This window comes from Bubalus kerabau, chromosome 3 (genome assembly GCF_029407905.1).
Source record: "Bubalus kerabau isolate K-KA32 ecotype Philippines breed swamp buffalo chromosome 3, PCC_UOA_SB_1v2, whole genome shotgun sequence".
Classification (NCBI taxonomy): domain Eukaryota; kingdom Metazoa; phylum Chordata; class Mammalia; order Artiodactyla; family Bovidae; genus Bubalus; species Bubalus kerabau.
The window spans coordinates 71863807-71881657 of NC_073626.1; the positions used below are offsets into that span (position 1 = coordinate 71863807).

The window sequence follows — 17851 nt, forward strand, 5'->3', positions numbered from 1 at the left end:
CATAGAAGGGAACTGATTCATAAACCTTTGCAGCAGAGCTTAGGAAATCATAGACTTCTCACAAATTTGCTTCCTTTTCAGGTCCACCTGGCCCCCCTGGAAAGCCAGAGGTTTCCAATGTCACTAAAAACACTGCCACTGTCAGTTGGAAAAGACCAGTGGATGACGGTGGCAGCGAGATCACAGGGTATCATGTAGAAAGGAGAGAAAAGAAAAGCTTGCGATGGGTGAGAGCAACAAAGACTCCAGTTTCTGATCTCAGATGCAAAGTGACAGGACTGCAAGAAGGAAACACGTACGAGTTCCGCGTCAGTGCAGAGAACAAAGCAGGAATTGGCCCACCTAGTGATGCTTCAAATTCTGTTCTAATGAAAGACGTTGCCTGTGAGTATTTATCTTTTTCAACACAGCTCTTTGGGGAGTGCTGGTATTTAATTTATACCAAATCCAAACCCTTAACATTTTCGTGCCTGTTTCCTTTCCAGATCCCCCAGGACCACCTTCAAACGCACGTGTCACCGACACTACCAAGAAATCTGCTTCTTTGGCATGGGGCAAGCCTCATTATGATGGTGGCCTTGAAATCACTGGCTATGTCGTAGAGCATCAAAAAGTAGGCGATGAGGGCTGGATAAAGGATACAACAGGAACGGCCCTCCGAATCACTGAGTTTGTGGTCCCTGATCTTGAGACTAAAGAAAAATACAATTTTAGAATCAGTGCCATCAATGATGCTGGTGTTGGGGAGCCAGCAGTGATTCCAAATGTTGAAATTGTGGAACGGGAGATGGCCCCTGACTTCGAACTAGATGCTGAGCTTCGAAGAACTCTTGTTGTGAGAGCAGGACTCAGTATTAGAATATTCGTGCCCATTAAAGGTCGACCTGCCCCTGAAGTCACATGGACCAAAGATGATATCAACCTTAAAAACCGAGCTAACATCGAAAATACAGAGTCATTCACACTCCTGATCATCCCAGAATGTAACAGATATGACACTGGTAAATTTGTGATGACCATAGAAAACCCCGCTGGGAAGAAGAGTGGCTTCGTTAATGTCAGAGTCTTGGACACACCAGGACCTGTCCTCAACCTGAGACCTACTGACATCACAAAGGAGAGTGTCACCCTGCACTGGGACCTCCCTCTGATAGACGGGGGCTCACGCATCACAAACTACATCGTGGAGAAACGAGAAGCAACACGGAAATCTTACTCCACAGTCACCACGAAGTGCCATAAATGCACTTATAAAGTCACTGGCTTGTCTGAAGGATGTGAATACTTCTTCAGAGTGATGGCAGAAAACGAGTATGGAATTGGCGAGCCGACGGAAACAACAGAGCCCGTAAGGGCCTCCGAAGCACCATCACCACCAGATAGTCTTAACATTATGGACATAACTAAGAGCACAGTCAGCTTGGCATGGCCTAAACCCAAACATGACGGGGGCAGTAAGATCACTGGCTATGTGATTGAAGCCCAGAGAAAAGGCTCTGATCAGTGGACCCACATCACAACCGTGAAGGGGTTGGAATGTGTTGTGAAGAATCTGACCGAAGGGGAAGAATACACCTTCCAGGTAATGGCAGTGAACAGCGCAGGGAGAAGTGCCCCTCGGGAAAGCAGACCCGTCATTGTCAAGGAGCAGACCATGCTTCCAGAACTGGATCTCCGCGGCATTTATCAGAAATTAGTCATCGCTAAAGCTGGTGACAACATCAAAGTTGAAATTCCAGTGCTCGGTCGACCAAAGCCCACGGTTACGTGGAAGAAAGGAGACCAGATCCTTAAACAGACACAGAGAGTTAATTTTGAAAATACAGCAACTTCTACCATCTTAAACATCAACGAGTGCGTCAGAAGTGACAGTGGGCCCTACCCATTAACAGCAAGGAACATCGTGGGAGAGGTTGGTGATGTCATCACCATTCAAGTCCATGACATCCCAGGGCCACCTACTGGACCAATCAAATTTGATGAAGTTTCATCTGATTTTGTCACCTTCTCTTGGGAGCCACCGGAGAACGATGGAGGTGTACCCATAAGCAACTATGTGGTAGAAATGCGGCAGACTGACAGCACCACATGGGTTGAACTAGCGACTACTGTTATACGCACTACCTACAAAGCCACTCGCCTTACTACCGGAGTAGAGTACCAGTTCCGGGTAAAAGCTCAAAACAGATACGGAGTGGGACCCAGCATCACGTCAGCACCTGTAGTTGCCAACTATCCATTTAAGGTCCCTGGGCCTCCTGGTACCCCTCAGGTGGCTGCAGTCACCAAGGACTCAATAACAATCAGCTGGCACGAGCCTCTTTCTGATGGTGGAAGCCCCATTTTAGGATACCACGTTGAAAGAAAAGAACGAAATGGTATTCTCTGGCAGACTGTAAGCAAAGCATTAGTACCTGGCAACATTTTCAAATCAAGTGGACTAACAGATGGTATTGCTTATGAATTCCGAGTGATTGCAGAAAACATGGCTGGCAAAGGCAAGCCAAGCAAGCCATCTGAACCTATTTTAGCTTTGGATCCCATTGACCCACCTGGGAAACCAATTCCTCTCAATATTACTAGACACACAGTGACTCTTAAATGGGCTAAGCCTGAATATACTGGAGGCTTTAAAATTACTAGTTATATAGTTGAAAAGCGGGATCTTCCTAATGGACGGTGGCTAAAGGCCAACTTCAGCAACATTTTAGAGAATGAATTTACAGTCAGTGGACTAACCGAAGATGCCGCATATGAATTCCGTGTCATTGCCAAAAATGCCGCTGGTGCTATTAGCCCACCATCTGAGCCATCAGATGCTATCACATGCAGAGACGACATTGAAGCCCCAAGGATAATGGTGGATGTCAAATTTAAGGACACAATTACATTAAAAGCAGGTGAAGCGTTCAAGCTGGAAGCTGATGTTTCAGGTCGCCCACCTCCAACAATGGAATGGACCAAAGATGGAAAGGAGCTTGAAAACACAGCGAAATTAGACATTAAAATTGCAGATTTCTCTACTAATCTGGTAAACAAGGATTCACTGAGAAGGGATGGCGGTGCCTATACCCTTACAGCAACTAATCCTGGTGGTTTTGCCAAACACATCTTCCATGTCAAAGTTCTTGATAGACCAGGCCCACCAGAAGGACCTTTAGCTGTATCTGAAGTGACGTCAGAAAAATGTGTGCTGTCATGGTTGCCTCCACTGGATGATGGAGGGGCCAAAATTGAGTATTATGTCGTTCAGAAACGTGAAACCAGCAGACTGGCATGGACAAATGTAGCCTCAGAAGTCCAAGTAACAAAACTAAAGGTCACTAAACTCTTGAAAGGCAATGAATACATATTCCGTGTGATGGCCGTAAACAAGTATGGCGTTGGAGAGCCACTGGACTCAGAGCCTGTGCTCGCAGTGGATCCTTTCGGACCTCCTGATCCACCTAAAAACCCTGAAGTTACCAGTATCACTAAAGATTCCATGGTTGTCTGCTGGGGCCATCCTGACTCTGATGGTGGCAGTGAAATCATCAATTACATTGTGGAACGGCGAGATAAAGCAGGCCAACGCTGGGTGAAATGCAACAAAAAGACCCTTACTGATTTAAGATACAAAGTGTCTGGGCTGACAGAAGGACATGAGTATGAGTTCCGGGTCATGGCTGAGAACGTGGCTGGAATCAGCGCACCGAGCGCTACCAGTCCGTTTTATAAAGCTTGTGATGCTGTGTTTAAACCCGGCCCACCAGGTAACCCACGTGTTCTAGATACAAGCAGATCATCCATTTCGATTGCTTGGAACAAACCTATCTATGATGGTGGTTCCGAAATCACTGGGTATATGGTTGAGATCGCCCTGCCAGAGGAAGATGAATGGAAGATCGTCACTCCACCAGCTGGGCTCAAGGCAACTTCTTACACCATCACCAACCTCACAGAGAACCAGGAATATAAAATTCGCATCTATGCCATGAATTCTGAAGGCATTGGGGAACCTGCACTTGTTCCTGGAACTCCAAAGGCTGAAGACAGGATGCTGCCTCCAGAGATTGAACTGGATGCCGAACTGCGCAAAGTTGTTACCATAAGAGCTTGCTGTACTCTGAGACTTTTTGTTCCCATCAAAGGAAGGCCAGCACCTGAGGTGAAGTGGACCCGAGAACACGGAGAATCTTTAGAGAAAGCTAGCATCGAGTCCACAAGCTCTTACACCCTGCTTATTATTGGAAATGTAAACAGATTCGACAGTGGCAAATACATACTAACCATAGAAAACAGCTCAGGCAGCAAGTCTGCATTTGTCAATGTCAGAGTACTAGACACACCAGGCCCTCCACAGGACCTGAAGGTAAAGGAGGTCACAAAGACATCTGTCACACTGACATGGGAGCCTCCTCTTATCGACGGAGGTTCGAAAATAAATAACTATATTGTTGAAAAGCGGGAATCGACAAGGAAAGCATATTCAACTGTTACAACAAATTGCCACAAGACTTCCTGGAAGGTAGACCAGCTTCAAGAAGGCTGCAGTTACTACTTCAGGGTCCTCGCCGAAAATGAATACGGCATCGGGTTGCCTGCTGAAACCGCAGAATCTGTGAAAGCATCAGAACGACCTCTGCCTCCAGGAAAGATAACGCTGGTGGACGTCACAAGAAACAGCGTGTCGCTCTCCTGGGAGAAACCTGAGCATGACGGAGGCAGCCGAATTCTAGGCTACATCGTAGAGATGCAGAGCAAAGGCAGTGACAAATGGGTCACGTGTGCCACGGTCAAAGTCACCGAAGCCACTATTACTGGATTAATTCAGGGTGAAGAGTACTCTTTCCGTGTGTCTGCTCAGAACGAGAAGGGCATTAGCGATCCAAGACAACTGAGTGTGCCAGTAATTGCCAAGGATCTTGTCATTCCACCAGCCTTCAAACTCCTGTTCACTACTTTCACTGTCCTGGCAGGTGAAGACCTAAAAGTCGATGTTCCATTCACTGGACGCCCTACGCCAGCCGTAACCTGGCATAAAGATGATGTGCCACTGAAGCAGACAACCAGAGTAAACGCCGAGAGCACAGAAAATAACTCACTGCTGACAATAAAGGAAGCATGCCGAGAAGATGTTGGACATTACATCATTAAACTGACTAACTCAGCTGGTGAAGCTACTGAAACCCTTAATGTTATCGTTCTTGACAAACCAGGGCCTCCAACGGGACCAGTTAAAATGGAGGAAGTGACAGCTGACAGTATTACTTTCTCCTGGGGCCCACCTAAGTATGATGGTGGAAGTTCTATCAACAATTACATTGTAGAAAAACGGGACACTTCCACAACCACCTGGCAGATTGTGTCAGCTACTGTTGCAAGGACAACAATAAAAGCTTGCAGGTTAAAGACTGGATGTGAATATCAGTTTAGGATTGCAGCTGAAAACAGATACGGAAAGAGCACCTACCTCACTTCAGAGCCTATTGTAGCCCAGTATCCATTCAAAGTTCCTGGCCCTCCTGGCACACCGTTCGTAACACTATCCTCCAAGGACAGCATGGAAGTACACTGGAACGAGCCAGTCAGTGACGGAGGTAGCAAAGTCATTGGCTACCACTTGGAACGCAAGGAAAGAAACAGCATCCTCTGGGTTAAGTTGAATAAGACACCTATTCCTCAAACCAAGTTTAAAACAACTGGCCTCGACGAAGGCATTGAATATGAATTTAGAGTCTCTGCAGAGAACATTGTGGGCATCGGCAAGCCAAGTAAAGTGTCTGAAAGCTACGTAGCCCGTGATCCATGTGATCCACCAGGAAGGCCAGAGCCAATCATTGTCACAAGAAATTCCGTGACTCTTCAGTGGAAGAAACCCACTTACGATGGTGGAAGCAAGATCACTGGTTATATTGTTGAAAAGAAAGAACTGCCCGACGGCCGCTGGATGAAAGCTAGTTTTACCAACGTCATTGACACTCAGTTTGAAGTAACTGGCCTAGTTGAAGACCATAGATATGAGTTCCGGGTTATAGCCCGAAATGCTGCAGGAGTATTTAGCGAGCCTTCAGAGAGCACAGGAGCAATAACGGCAAGAGACGAGGTAGAACCACCACAGATTCGCATGGATCCAAAATACAAAGATACAATTGTGGTGCATGCTGGTGAGCTATTTAAGATTGATGCAGATATTCATGGCAAACCGATACCAACCACTCAGTGGATAAAAGGTGATCATGAGCTCTCCAATACGGCTCGATTAGAAATTAAGAGCACTGACTTTGCCACCAGTCTCAGTGTAAAGGATGCAATACGCATTGACAGTGGAAGCTACATACTAAAGGCCAAAAACGTCGCAGGAGAGAAGTCAGTCACTGTCAATGTCAAAGTTCTTGACAGACCAGGGCCACCCGAAGGACCTATTGTTATCTCAGGAGTTACAGCAGAAAAATGCACACTAGCTTGGAAACCCCCACTCCAAGATGGTGGGAGCGATATCATAAATTATATCGTGGAAAGGAGAGAGACCAGCCGCTTGGTTTGGACTGTGGTTGACGCTAACGTTCAGACTCTTGGCTGCAAGGTTACTAAGCTGCTTGAAGGCAATGAATATATTTTCCGTGTAATGGCTGTCAACAAATATGGTGTTGGCGAACCTCTTGAATCTGAGCCAGTAACTGCCAAGAATCCATTTGTAGTGCCAGATGCACCCAAGGCTCCGGAAATCACAGCAGTGACCAAGGACTCAATGATTGTTGTGTGGGAAAGACCAGCATTTGATGGCGGCAGTGAAATTCTTGGGTATGTTCTTGAAAAACGTGACAAAGAGGGCATCAGATGGACAAGATGCCACAAACGTCTGATTGGGGAGCTGCGCTTGAGAGTAACCGGACTCTTAGAAAATCACAATTACGAGTTCAGAGTCTCAGCCGAGAACGCTGCTGGACTTAGCGAGCCAAGCCCACCTTCTGCTTATCAGAAGGCTTGTGATCCTATTTATAAACCAGGACCTCCAAACAACCCCAGAGTCACTGATATTACCAGATCTTCCGTCTTCCTTTCTTGGGGCAAACCAATATATGACGGGGGCTGTGAAATCCAAGGATACATTGTTGAGAAATGTGACACGAGTGTTGGTGAATGGACAATGTGCACTCCACCGACTGGAATCAATAAAACAAACATAGAAGTGGAGAAGCTATTGGAAAAGCATGAATACAACTTCCGTATCTGTGCTGTTAACAAAGCTGGAGTGGGAGAACATGCTGATGTCCCTGGACCTGTCATAGTTGAAGAAAAGTTGGAAGCACCAGACATTGACCTTGACCTGGAACTGAGGAAAATTCTAAATATAAGGGCAGGTGGCTCCTTAAGGTTATTTGTTCCTATTAGAGGTCGTCCTACACCAGAAGTTAAATGGGGCAAAGTGGATGGTGAAATCCGAGACGCAGCTATCATCGACAGCACTAGCAGCTTCACCTCCCTTGTTCTTGACAATGTCAACCGATACGATAGTGGAAAATACACTCTCACATTAGAAAACAGCAGTGGGACAAAGTCTGCCTTTGTGACGGTGAGAGTTCTGGACACACCAAGTCCACCTGTTAATCTGAAAGTCACAGAAATCACTAAAGACTCAGTGTCAATTACATGGGAGCCGCCTCTGTTGGATGGGGGATCCAAAGTTAAAAACTACATTGTTGAGAAACGTGAAGCCACAAGGAAATCATATGCTGCAGTTGTGACAAACTGCCATAAGAATTCTTGGAAAATCGAACAGCTCCAAGAAGGCTGTAGCTACTACTTCAGAGTCACAGCTGAGAACGCGTATGGTATTGGCCTTCCCGCCCACACTGATGATCCAGTTAAGGTTGCAGAAGTCCCACAACCTCCAGGAAAAATCACTGTGGATGATGTCACCAGGAACAGTGTCTCTCTGAGCTGGACAAAGCCTGAACATGATGGTGGCAGTAAAATCATTCAGTATATTGTGGAGATGCAAGCTAAACACAGTGAGCAATGGTCGGAGTGCGCTCGAGTCAAGTCCCTTGAAGCCGTAATTACCAACCTGACTCAGGGAGAAGAGTACCTTTTTAGAGTTGTGGCTGTAAATGAAAAGGGGAGAAGTGATCCTAGGTCTCTTGCAGTTCCAATAGTTGCCAAAGATCTGGTCATTGAGCCAGATGTGAGACCTGCATTTAACAGTTACAGTGTACAGGTTGGCCAAGATTTGAAAATAGAAGTACCCATTTCTGGACGTCCTAAGCCAACTATTACCTGGACTAAAGATGATCTTCCACTGAAGCAGACTACAAGAATCAATGTCACTGATTCACTTGACCTCACCGTACTCAGTATTAAAGAAACTCATAAGGATGATGGTGGACATTATGGAATCACAGTTGCTAATGTGGTTGGTCAGAAGACAGCATCCATTGAAATTATAACCCTAGATAAGCCTGATCCTCCAAAAGGACCTGTTAAATTTGATGAAGTCAGTGCTGAAAGTATTACCTTATCTTGGGAACCTCCATTATATACAGGGGGCTGCCAGATCACCAACTATGTAGTTCAGAAAAGAGATACAACCACCACAGTATGGGAGGTTGTTTCTGCTACTGTGGCCAGAACGACACTCAAAGTGACCAAACTGAAAACTGGTACAGAATATCAATTCAGAATATTCGCTGAAAACAGATATGGACAAAGCTTTGCCTTGGAATCTGAGCCGATTGTAGCTCAATATCCCTACAAAGAACCAGGCCCTCCAGGTACACCATTTGTCACAGCCATTTCCAAAGACTCCATGGTTATACAGTGGCATGAACCAATCAATAATGGTGGCAGCCCAATCATAGGTTACCACCTTGAGAAAAAGGAAAGAAACAGTATTTTGTGGACAAAAGTCAACAAAACTATTATTCATGATACCCAGTTTAAAGCAATCAATCTTGAAGAAGGCATTGAATATGAATTCAGAGTGTATGCTGAAAATATTGTTGGTATAGGCAAGGCAAGCAAGAATTCCGAATGCTATGTAGCCAGAGATCCCTGTGACCCACCAGGAACCCCAGAAGCAATAATCGTTAAAAGACATGAAATCACTTTACAATGGACCAAACCCGCATATGATGGTGGAAGTGTGATTACGGGTTACATTGTAGAGAAGCGTGATCTGCCTGAGGGTCGCTGGATGAAAGCCAGCTTCACAAACGTCATTGAAACTCAGTTTACTGTGTCAGGTCTTACTGAAGATCAAAGATATGAATTCAGAGTCATTGCAAAGAATGCAGCGGGTGCAATAAGCAAACCTTCTGACAGTACTGGACCGATAACTGCCAGGGATGAGGTCGAACTCCCAAGAATTTCAATGGATCCAAAGTTTAGAGACACAATTGTGGTAAATGCTGGAGAAACATTCAGGCTTGAAGCTGATGTCCACGGAAAGCCCCTGCCTACCATCGAGTGGTTAAGAGGAGATAAGGAGATTGAAGAATCTGCTAGATATGAAATAAAGAACACAGATTTCAAGGCTTTACTTATTGTAAAGGATGCCATTAGAATTGATGGTGGACAGTATATCTTAAGAGCTTCCAACGTTGCAGGTTCTAAGTCATTCCCAGTAAACGTAAAAGTGCTAGACAGACCAGGGCCTCCAGAAGGGCCAGTCCAGGTTACTGGAGTCACCGCTGAAAAATGCACATTAACATGGTCTCCACCACTTCAAGATGGCGGCAGTGACATTTCTCACTATGTTGTTGAAAAGAGAGAAACAAGTCGGCTTGCCTGGACTGTTGTTGCTTCAGAGGTTGTAACCAATTCTCTGAAAGTTACCAAACTCTTAGAAGGGAATGAATATATTTTCCGTATAATGGCTGTCAACAAATACGGTGTTGGCGAGCCTTTGGAATCTGCACCAGTACTCATGAAAAACCCATTCGTGCTTCCTGGACCACCAAAAAGCTTGGAAGTCACCAACATTGCCAAGGACTCCATGACGGTCTGTTGGAACCGTCCAGACAGTGATGGTGGAAGTGAGATTATTGGTTACATCGTAGAGAAGAGAGACAGAAGTGGCATTAGGTGGATAAAATGTAATAAACGCCGCATTACAGACTTAAGGCTAAGAGTAACAGGATTAACAGAAGATCATGAGTACGAATTCAGAGTCTCTGCAGAAAATGCAGCTGGAGTTGGAGAACCAAGTCCAGCTACAGTTTATTATAAAGCCTGCGATCCTGTGTTCAAACCTGGCCCCCCCATCAATGCACACATTGTAGACACCACTAAAAATTCAATTACACTTGCCTGGGGTAAACCCATCTACGATGGTGGCAGTGAAATTCTGGGATATGTAGTAGAAATCTGTAAAGCAGATGAAGAAGAATGGCAAATAGTTACTCCCCAGACTGGCCTGAAAGCCACTCGATTTGAAATTTCAAAACTCACTGAACACCAAGAGTATAAAATACGGGTCTGTGCCCTCAATAAAGTTGGTTTAGGTGAGGCTACAGCAGTTCCTGGTACTGTGAAACCAGAAGATAAACTTGAAGCGCCTGAACTTGACCTCGACTCTGAATTAAGGAAAGGAATCGTTGTAAGAGCTGGTGGATCTGTCAGAATTCACATTCCATTCAAAGGTCGCCCAACACCCGAGATCACCTGGTCTCGAGAGGAAGGTGAATTCACAGATAAGGTCCAAATCGAAAAAGCAGCAAACTATACCCAACTATCAATAGATAACTGTGATAGAAATGATGCTGGCAAATATATTCTCAAGCTGGAAAACAGCAGTGGGTCTAAATCTGCTTTTGTAACTGTGAAAGTTCTTGACACCCCAGGACCACCACAGAATCTGGCAGTCAAAGAAGTGAGAAAAGATTCTGTCCTTCTGGTGTGGGACCCACCCTTAATTGATGGGGGTGCAAAGGTCAAGAACTATGTTATCGACAAACGTGAATCAACCAGGAAAGCATATGCTAATGTGAGTAATAAATGCAGCAAGACAAGCCTCAAAGTGGAGAATCTTACAGAAGGAGCCATTTATTACTTTAGAGTAATGGCTGAAAATGAATTTGGAATTGGTGTTCCAGTGGAAACTGTTGATGCTGTGAAAGCATCTGAACCTCCTTCCCCACCAGGGAAGGTCACACTCACTGATGTGTCCCAGACCAGTGCGTCCCTGATGTGGGAGAAACCTGAACATGACGGTGGGAGCCGAATTCTGGGGTATGTTGTTGAAATGCAGCCCAAAGGAACAGAAAAATGGAGTGTCGTGGCTGAATCCAAAGTCTGTAATGCAGTTGTTACCGGTTTGAGTTCTGGGCAAGAATATCACTTCCGCGTCAAGGCTTACAACGAGAAAGGACAAAGCGATCCGAGAGTGCTTGGTGTTCCCGTCATAGCCAAAGACTTGACTATACAGCCTAGTTTTAAGTTACCGTTTAACACATACAGTGTCCAAGCTGGTGAAGATCTTAAAATCGAAATTCCTGTTATTGGCCGGCCAAGACCTGAAATTTCATGGGTCAAAGATGGCGAGCCTCTTAAACAGACAACAAGAGTAAATGTTGAGAAAACAGCTACTTCAACTATTTTGCACATTAAAGAAAGTAACAAAGATGACTTTGGGAAATACACTGTAACGGCAACAAACAGTGCGGGTACCGCAACCGAAAATCTCAGTATTATCGTTTTAGAGAAGCCTGGACCTCCGGTTGGACCAGTTCGGTTTGACGAAGTTAGTGCAGATTTTGTGGTCATATCTTGGGAACCTCCAGCCTATACTGGTGGCTGCCAGATAAGCAACTACATAGTAGAGAAGCGAGATACAACCACCACCACTTGGCACATGGTATCCGCAACAGTGGCAAGAACGACAATTAAAATAACCAAACTGAAGACGGGCAGTGAGTACCAGTTTAGAATTTTTGCAGAAAACAGGTATGGAAAAGGCGCCCCCTTGGATTCTAAACCGGTTATTGTACAATATCCATTTAAAGAACCTGGACCACCTGGCACTCCTTTTGTGACATCCGTCTCAAAAGATCAAATGCTTGTGCAATGGCACGAGCCAGTTAATGATGGAGGCAGCAAAGTTATCGGCTACCATCTTGAACAGAAAGAAAAGAACAGCATTTTATGGGTCAAATTAAATAAGACTCCCATTCAAGACACCAAATTCAAAACAACTGGGCTTGATGAAGGCCTTGAGTACGAGTTCAAAGTTTCTGCTGAAAATATTGTTGGCATCGGCAAGCCAAGCAAAGTGTCGGAATGTTTTGTTGCTCGTGATCCTTGTGACCCACCAGGTCGCCCTGAAGCCATTGTTATTACACGAAACAATGTCACACTGAAATGGAAGAAACCCGCCTACGATGGTGGCAGCAAGATAACAGGTTATATTGTAGAAAAGAAAGATCTACCTGATGGCCGTTGGATGAAAGCCAGCTTTACCAATGTATTAGATACTGAATTTACAGTGAGTGGACTCGTGGAAGACCAAAGATATGAATTTAGAGTAATTGCAAGAAACGCAGCTGGCAACTTTAGTGAACCATCCGAGAGTACTGGCGCCATTACTGCAAGAGATGAAATTGACGCACCAAATGCCTCACTGGATCCCAAATATAAAGATGTCATCGTTGTTCATGCAGGAGAGACTTTTGTCCTGGAAGCGGATATCCGTGGCAAACCTATCCCTGATATCGTTTGGTCAAAAGATGGAAGAGAGCTTGAAGAAACAGCTGCCAGAATGGAAATCAAGTCAACTATTCAGAGGACAACCCTTGTTGTCAAAGATTGTATACGTAGTGACGGAGGACAATATATCCTGAAACTCAGCAACGTTGGTGGTACCAAGACTATACCCATCACTGTAAAGGTACTTGACAGGCCAGGGCCTCCTGAAGGGCCTCTGAAAGTTTCTGGGGTTACTGCTGAAAAATGTTACCTGGCTTGGAACCCACCTTTACAAGATGGTGGTGCCAGTATTTCACATTACATCATTGAAAAGAGAGAGACCAGCAGACTCTCTTGGACCCAGGTTTCAACTGAGGTGCAGGCCCTTAACTACAAAGTCACTAAACTTCTTCCTGGTAATGAGTACATTTTCCGTGTCATGGCTGTGAATAAATATGGGACTGGAGAGCCGCTGGAATCTGAGCCTGTGATAGCCCGTAATCCTTATAAACCACCAGGTCCTCCTTCACCACCTGAAGTCTCAGCAATCACCAAAGATTCTATGGTCGTAACATGGGCACGCCCAGTAGATGATGGAGGTGCTGAAATTGAGGGCTATATTCTTGAAAAAAGAGACAAGGAAGGCGTTAGATGGACCAAGTGCAACAAGAAAACACTAACAGATCTTCGATTCAGGGTAACTGGCCTTACTGAAGGGCATTCCTATGAATTCCGAGTTGCTGCTGAAAATGCAGCTGGCGTGGGTGAACCCAGCGAGCCTTCTGTTTTCTATCGTGCATGTGATGCTCTGTATCCACCAGGACCACCAAGTAATCCCAAAGTGACAGACACTTCCAGATCTTCTGTCTCCCTGGCATGGAATAAACCAATTTATGACGGTGGTGCGCCTGTTAAGGGCTACGTTGTTGAGGTCAAAGAAGCCACTGCTGATGAGTGGACAACGTGTACTCCACCAACAGGACTACAAGGAAAGCAGTTCACAGTGACCGAGCTTAAAGAAAACACTGAATATAACTTCCGTATCTGTGCCATCAACTCTGAAGGCGTAGGTGAGCCTGCAACTATACCTGGTTCAGTTGCTGCTAAAGAGAGACAAGAGCCGCCAGAAATAGAACTGGATGCTGATCTCAGAAAAGTGGTCATTCTGCGTGCGAGTGCTACCTTACGCTTATTTGTCACTATCAAAGGTCGCCCGGAACCTGAAGTGAAATGGGAAAAGGCCGAAGGTGTTCTCACTGACAGGGCCCAGATTGAGGTGACCAGCTCATACACAATGCTGGTAATTGATAACGTTACCAGATTTGACAGCGGTCGGTATAATCTGACACTAGAAAACAACAGTGGCTCTAAAACTGCTTTTGTTAACGTCAGAGTTCTTGACTCACCAAGTGCCCCTGTGAATCTGACTGTAAGAGAAGTGAAGAAAGACTCTGTGATACTGGCCTGGGAACCACCGCTTATTGATGGCGGAGCTAAGATTACAAACTACATTGTCGAAAAACGAGAAACAACACGGAAAGCATATGCTACTGTTACAAACAACTGCACAAAGAACAGTTTTAAAATCGAAAATCTCCAAGAAGGGTGTTCTTACTACTTCCGAGTCTTGGCTTCCAATGAATATGGAATTGGTTTGCCAGCTGAAACAACTGAACCTGTTAAAGCTTCTGAACCACCCCTCCCACCTGGAAGAGTAACTCTTGTCGATGTGACCCGTAACACAGCTACAATTAAGTGGGAGAAACCAGAAAGTGACGGTGGCAGCAAAATTACTGGTTATGTAGTTGAAATGCAGACTAAAGGGAGTGAAAAATGGAGCATCTGCACACAAGTGAAGACTCTAGAAGCAACTATATCAGGCCTAACTGCTGGAGAGGAGTATATCTTCAGGGTAGCTGCAATTAATGAAAAAGGAAAAAGTGATCCAAGACAACTTGGAGTGCCAGTAATTGCAAGGGATATTGAAATAAAGCCTTCAGTTGAGCTTCCTTTCAATACTTTCAATGTAAAGGCCAGAGACCAACTGAAGATTGATGTTCCATTTAAAGGAAGACCTCAAGCTACTGTAAGCTGGAAAAAAGATGGTCAGACCCTTAAAGAGACAACTAGGGTCAATGTTTCTTCTTCAAAGACTGTAACATCACTAATAATTAAGGAAGCTTCAAGGGAAGATGTTGGCACGTATGAATTATGTGTTTCAAATAGCGCTGGATCCGTAACAGTTCCTATTACTGTAATTGTGCTTGACAAACCAGGACCTCCCGGACCTATACATATTGATGAGGTTAGTTGCGACAACATAACCATTTCTTGGAATCCTCCAGAATATGATGGCGGCTGCCAGATTAGCAATTACATCGTTGAAAAGAGAGAAACCACTTCTACAACATGGCATGTAGTTTCACAAGCAGTTGCGAGAACATCCATTAAAATAGTTCGTCTAGTAACAGGAAGTGAGTATCAGTTCCGCGTTTGCGCAGAAAACCGCTTTGGAAAGAGCTCCTACAGTGACTCTTCTGCTGTAGTTGCCGAGTATCCATTCAGCCCCCCGGGTCCTCCTGGTACTCCTAAAGTTGTGCATGCCACAAAATCCACCATGTTGGTCACCTGGCAAGTGCCAGTTAATGATGGAGGAAGTCGAGTACTTGGTTATCACCTTGAGTATAAAGAAAGAAGCAGCATTCTTTGGTCAAAAGCAAATAAAACCCTCATTGCTGATACGCAAATGAAAGTCTCCGGCCTTGATGAAGGACTGATGTATGAGTATCGTGTATATGCTGAGAATATTGCTGGAATTGGTAAATGCAGTAAATCTTGTGAGCCAGTCCCTGCAAGAGACCCCTGTGACCCTCCTGGACAACCTGAAGTCACAAATATCACAAGGAAATCAGTGTCACTTAAGTGGTCAAAACCACATTATGATGGCGGAGCTAAGATCACTGGATACATCATTGAACGTAGAGAACTACCAGACGGCCGGTGGCTGAAATGCAACTTCACTAATGTACCAGAAACATACTTTGAAGTAACTGAACTCACTGAAGATCAACGTTATGAATTCCGGGTTTTTGCAAGGAATGCTGCTGACTCAATTAGTGAGCCATCTGAATCCACTGGACCTATCACAGTTAAAGACGATGTTGAGGCTCCAAGAATTATGATGGATGTCAAATTCCGAGATGTCATTGTTGTCAAAGCTGGAGAGGTCCTTAAGATCAATGCAGACGTTGCAGGGCGACCTCTGCCAATACTCTCCTGGGCCAAGGATGGTGTAGAAATTGAAGAGAGAGCAAGAACAGAAATTGTGTCAACGGACTACACTACTTTGCTAACAGTGAAAGACTGTGTCCGACGAGACTCTGGGCAGTATGTGCTAACAGTGAAGAATGTTGCTGGAACTCGGTCTATGGCAGTTAACTGCAAGGTACTTGATAAGCCTGGCCCACCTGCAGGACCACTTGAAATAACCGGCCTCACTGCTGAGAAATGCTCTCTTTCCTGGGGACCCCCCCAAGAAGATGGCGGTGCAGCTATTGACTATTACATTGTAGAAAAACGTGAGACAAGTCGCCTTGCTTGGACTATATGTGAAGGAGAGTTAAGGACGACATCTTGTAAAGTGACCAAGTTACTCAAGGGCAATGAATACATCTTTAGAGTAACAGGTGTTAATAAATACGGTGTTGGCGAGTCCCTGGAGAGCATGGCTGTAAAGGCCCTTGATCCATTTACAGTTCCAAGTCCACCTACATCTTTGGAAGTTACATCTGTGACCAAAGAGTTCATGACACTTTGCTGGTCGAGACCAGAGAGTGATGGAGGCAGCGAAATCTCTGGTTACATCGTTGAGAGGCGAGAGAAAAACAGCCTACGATGGGTACGTGTAAACAAAAAACCAGTTTATGATCTGAGAGTGAAATCCACAGGACTTCGTGAAGGGTGTGAATATGAATATCGGGTATATGCAGAAAACGCTGCAGGCCTGAGCCTTCCAAGTGAAACCTCTCCCCTAATTCGGGCAGAAGATCCTGTGTTCTTACCATCTCCTCCATCCAAACCCAATGTCATGGACTCAGGCAAGACCAATATAACTATTGGCTGGGTTAAGCCCTTATTTGATGGTGGGGCCCCAATAACTGGATACACTGTGGAATTCAAAAAATCTGATGAAACTGACTGGCAAACTGCCATTCAGAACTTAAGAGGCACTGAATATACAGTAAGTGGACTAACCACAGGAGCCGAATACGTTTTCAGAGTGAGATCTATCAATAAGGTCGGTGCTAGTGATCCCAGTGATAGCTCCGATCCCCAGATAGCAAAGGAAAGAGAAGAAGAACCTGTATTTGATCTTGACACAGAAATGAGGAAGACCTTGATTGTCAAGGCCGGGGCCTCCTTTACCATGACTGTGCCTTTCCGAGGAAGACCAGTACCCAGCGTCTCCTGGAGTAAACCAGACACTGACCTCCGCACTAGAGCTTATATTGACTCCACAGAGTCTCGAACATCACTGACTATTGAAAACGCCAACAGAAATGATTCTGGAAAATATACATTAATGATTCAGAACATCTTGAATGCTGCCTCACTGACCTTGGTCGTCAAAGTTTTAGATTCTCCTGGTCCTCCAGCCAGCATTACTGTACATGATGTCACCAAAGAGTCTGCAGTATTATCCTGGGATGTCCCTGAAAATGATGGTGGAGCACCAGTGAAGAACTACCACATAGAAAAACGGGAGGCCAGTAAGAAAGCATGGGTCTCTGTGACCAACAACTGTAACCGCCTCTCCTACAAAATTACCAATTTACAAGAAGGGGCAATTTACTACTTCAGAGTCTCTGGAGAAAATGAGTTTGGTGTCGGTGTACCAGCCGAAACGAAGGAAGGAGTAAAAATAACAGGTATGTTTTAAGAACAAAGAAAACCTACATATCCATATTCATTTTCCTTGAATAGTGTGAATCATTTTAATTACTGTTTAAATGCTTTTGGTTCACACCTCAAGTGATTCATACTATGGCATAAAAGAAATTCTTACTAATAGAGAAAGTTTTTCATTGATTTACAAAAAAAGTAGAAATTTACATAGATGAAGATGGATAATATATGTTGGATTTAAGTATAATTGAACTTGACTGCACATATATATGTACATATATAT

The 17851-nt window shown here is 44.8% G+C and overlaps 1 protein-coding gene across 16 annotated transcripts in view; it reads left to right on the forward strand.

The window, feature by feature from the left end:
• TTN (titin) overlaps nt 1–17851 on the forward strand; it is a 276446-nt gene that overhangs the window by 225505 nt on the left and 33090 nt on the right. For all 16 annotated transcript variants that reach the window (XM_055572076.1, XM_055572078.1, XM_055572080.1 and 13 more), the window contains 2 exons: nt 82–384; nt 486–17591. In XM_055572076.1, the coding sequence (XP_055428051.1) occupies nt 82–384; nt 486–17591 (17409 nt within the window). The remainder of the gene's footprint in view (nt 1–81; nt 385–485; nt 17592–17851) is intronic.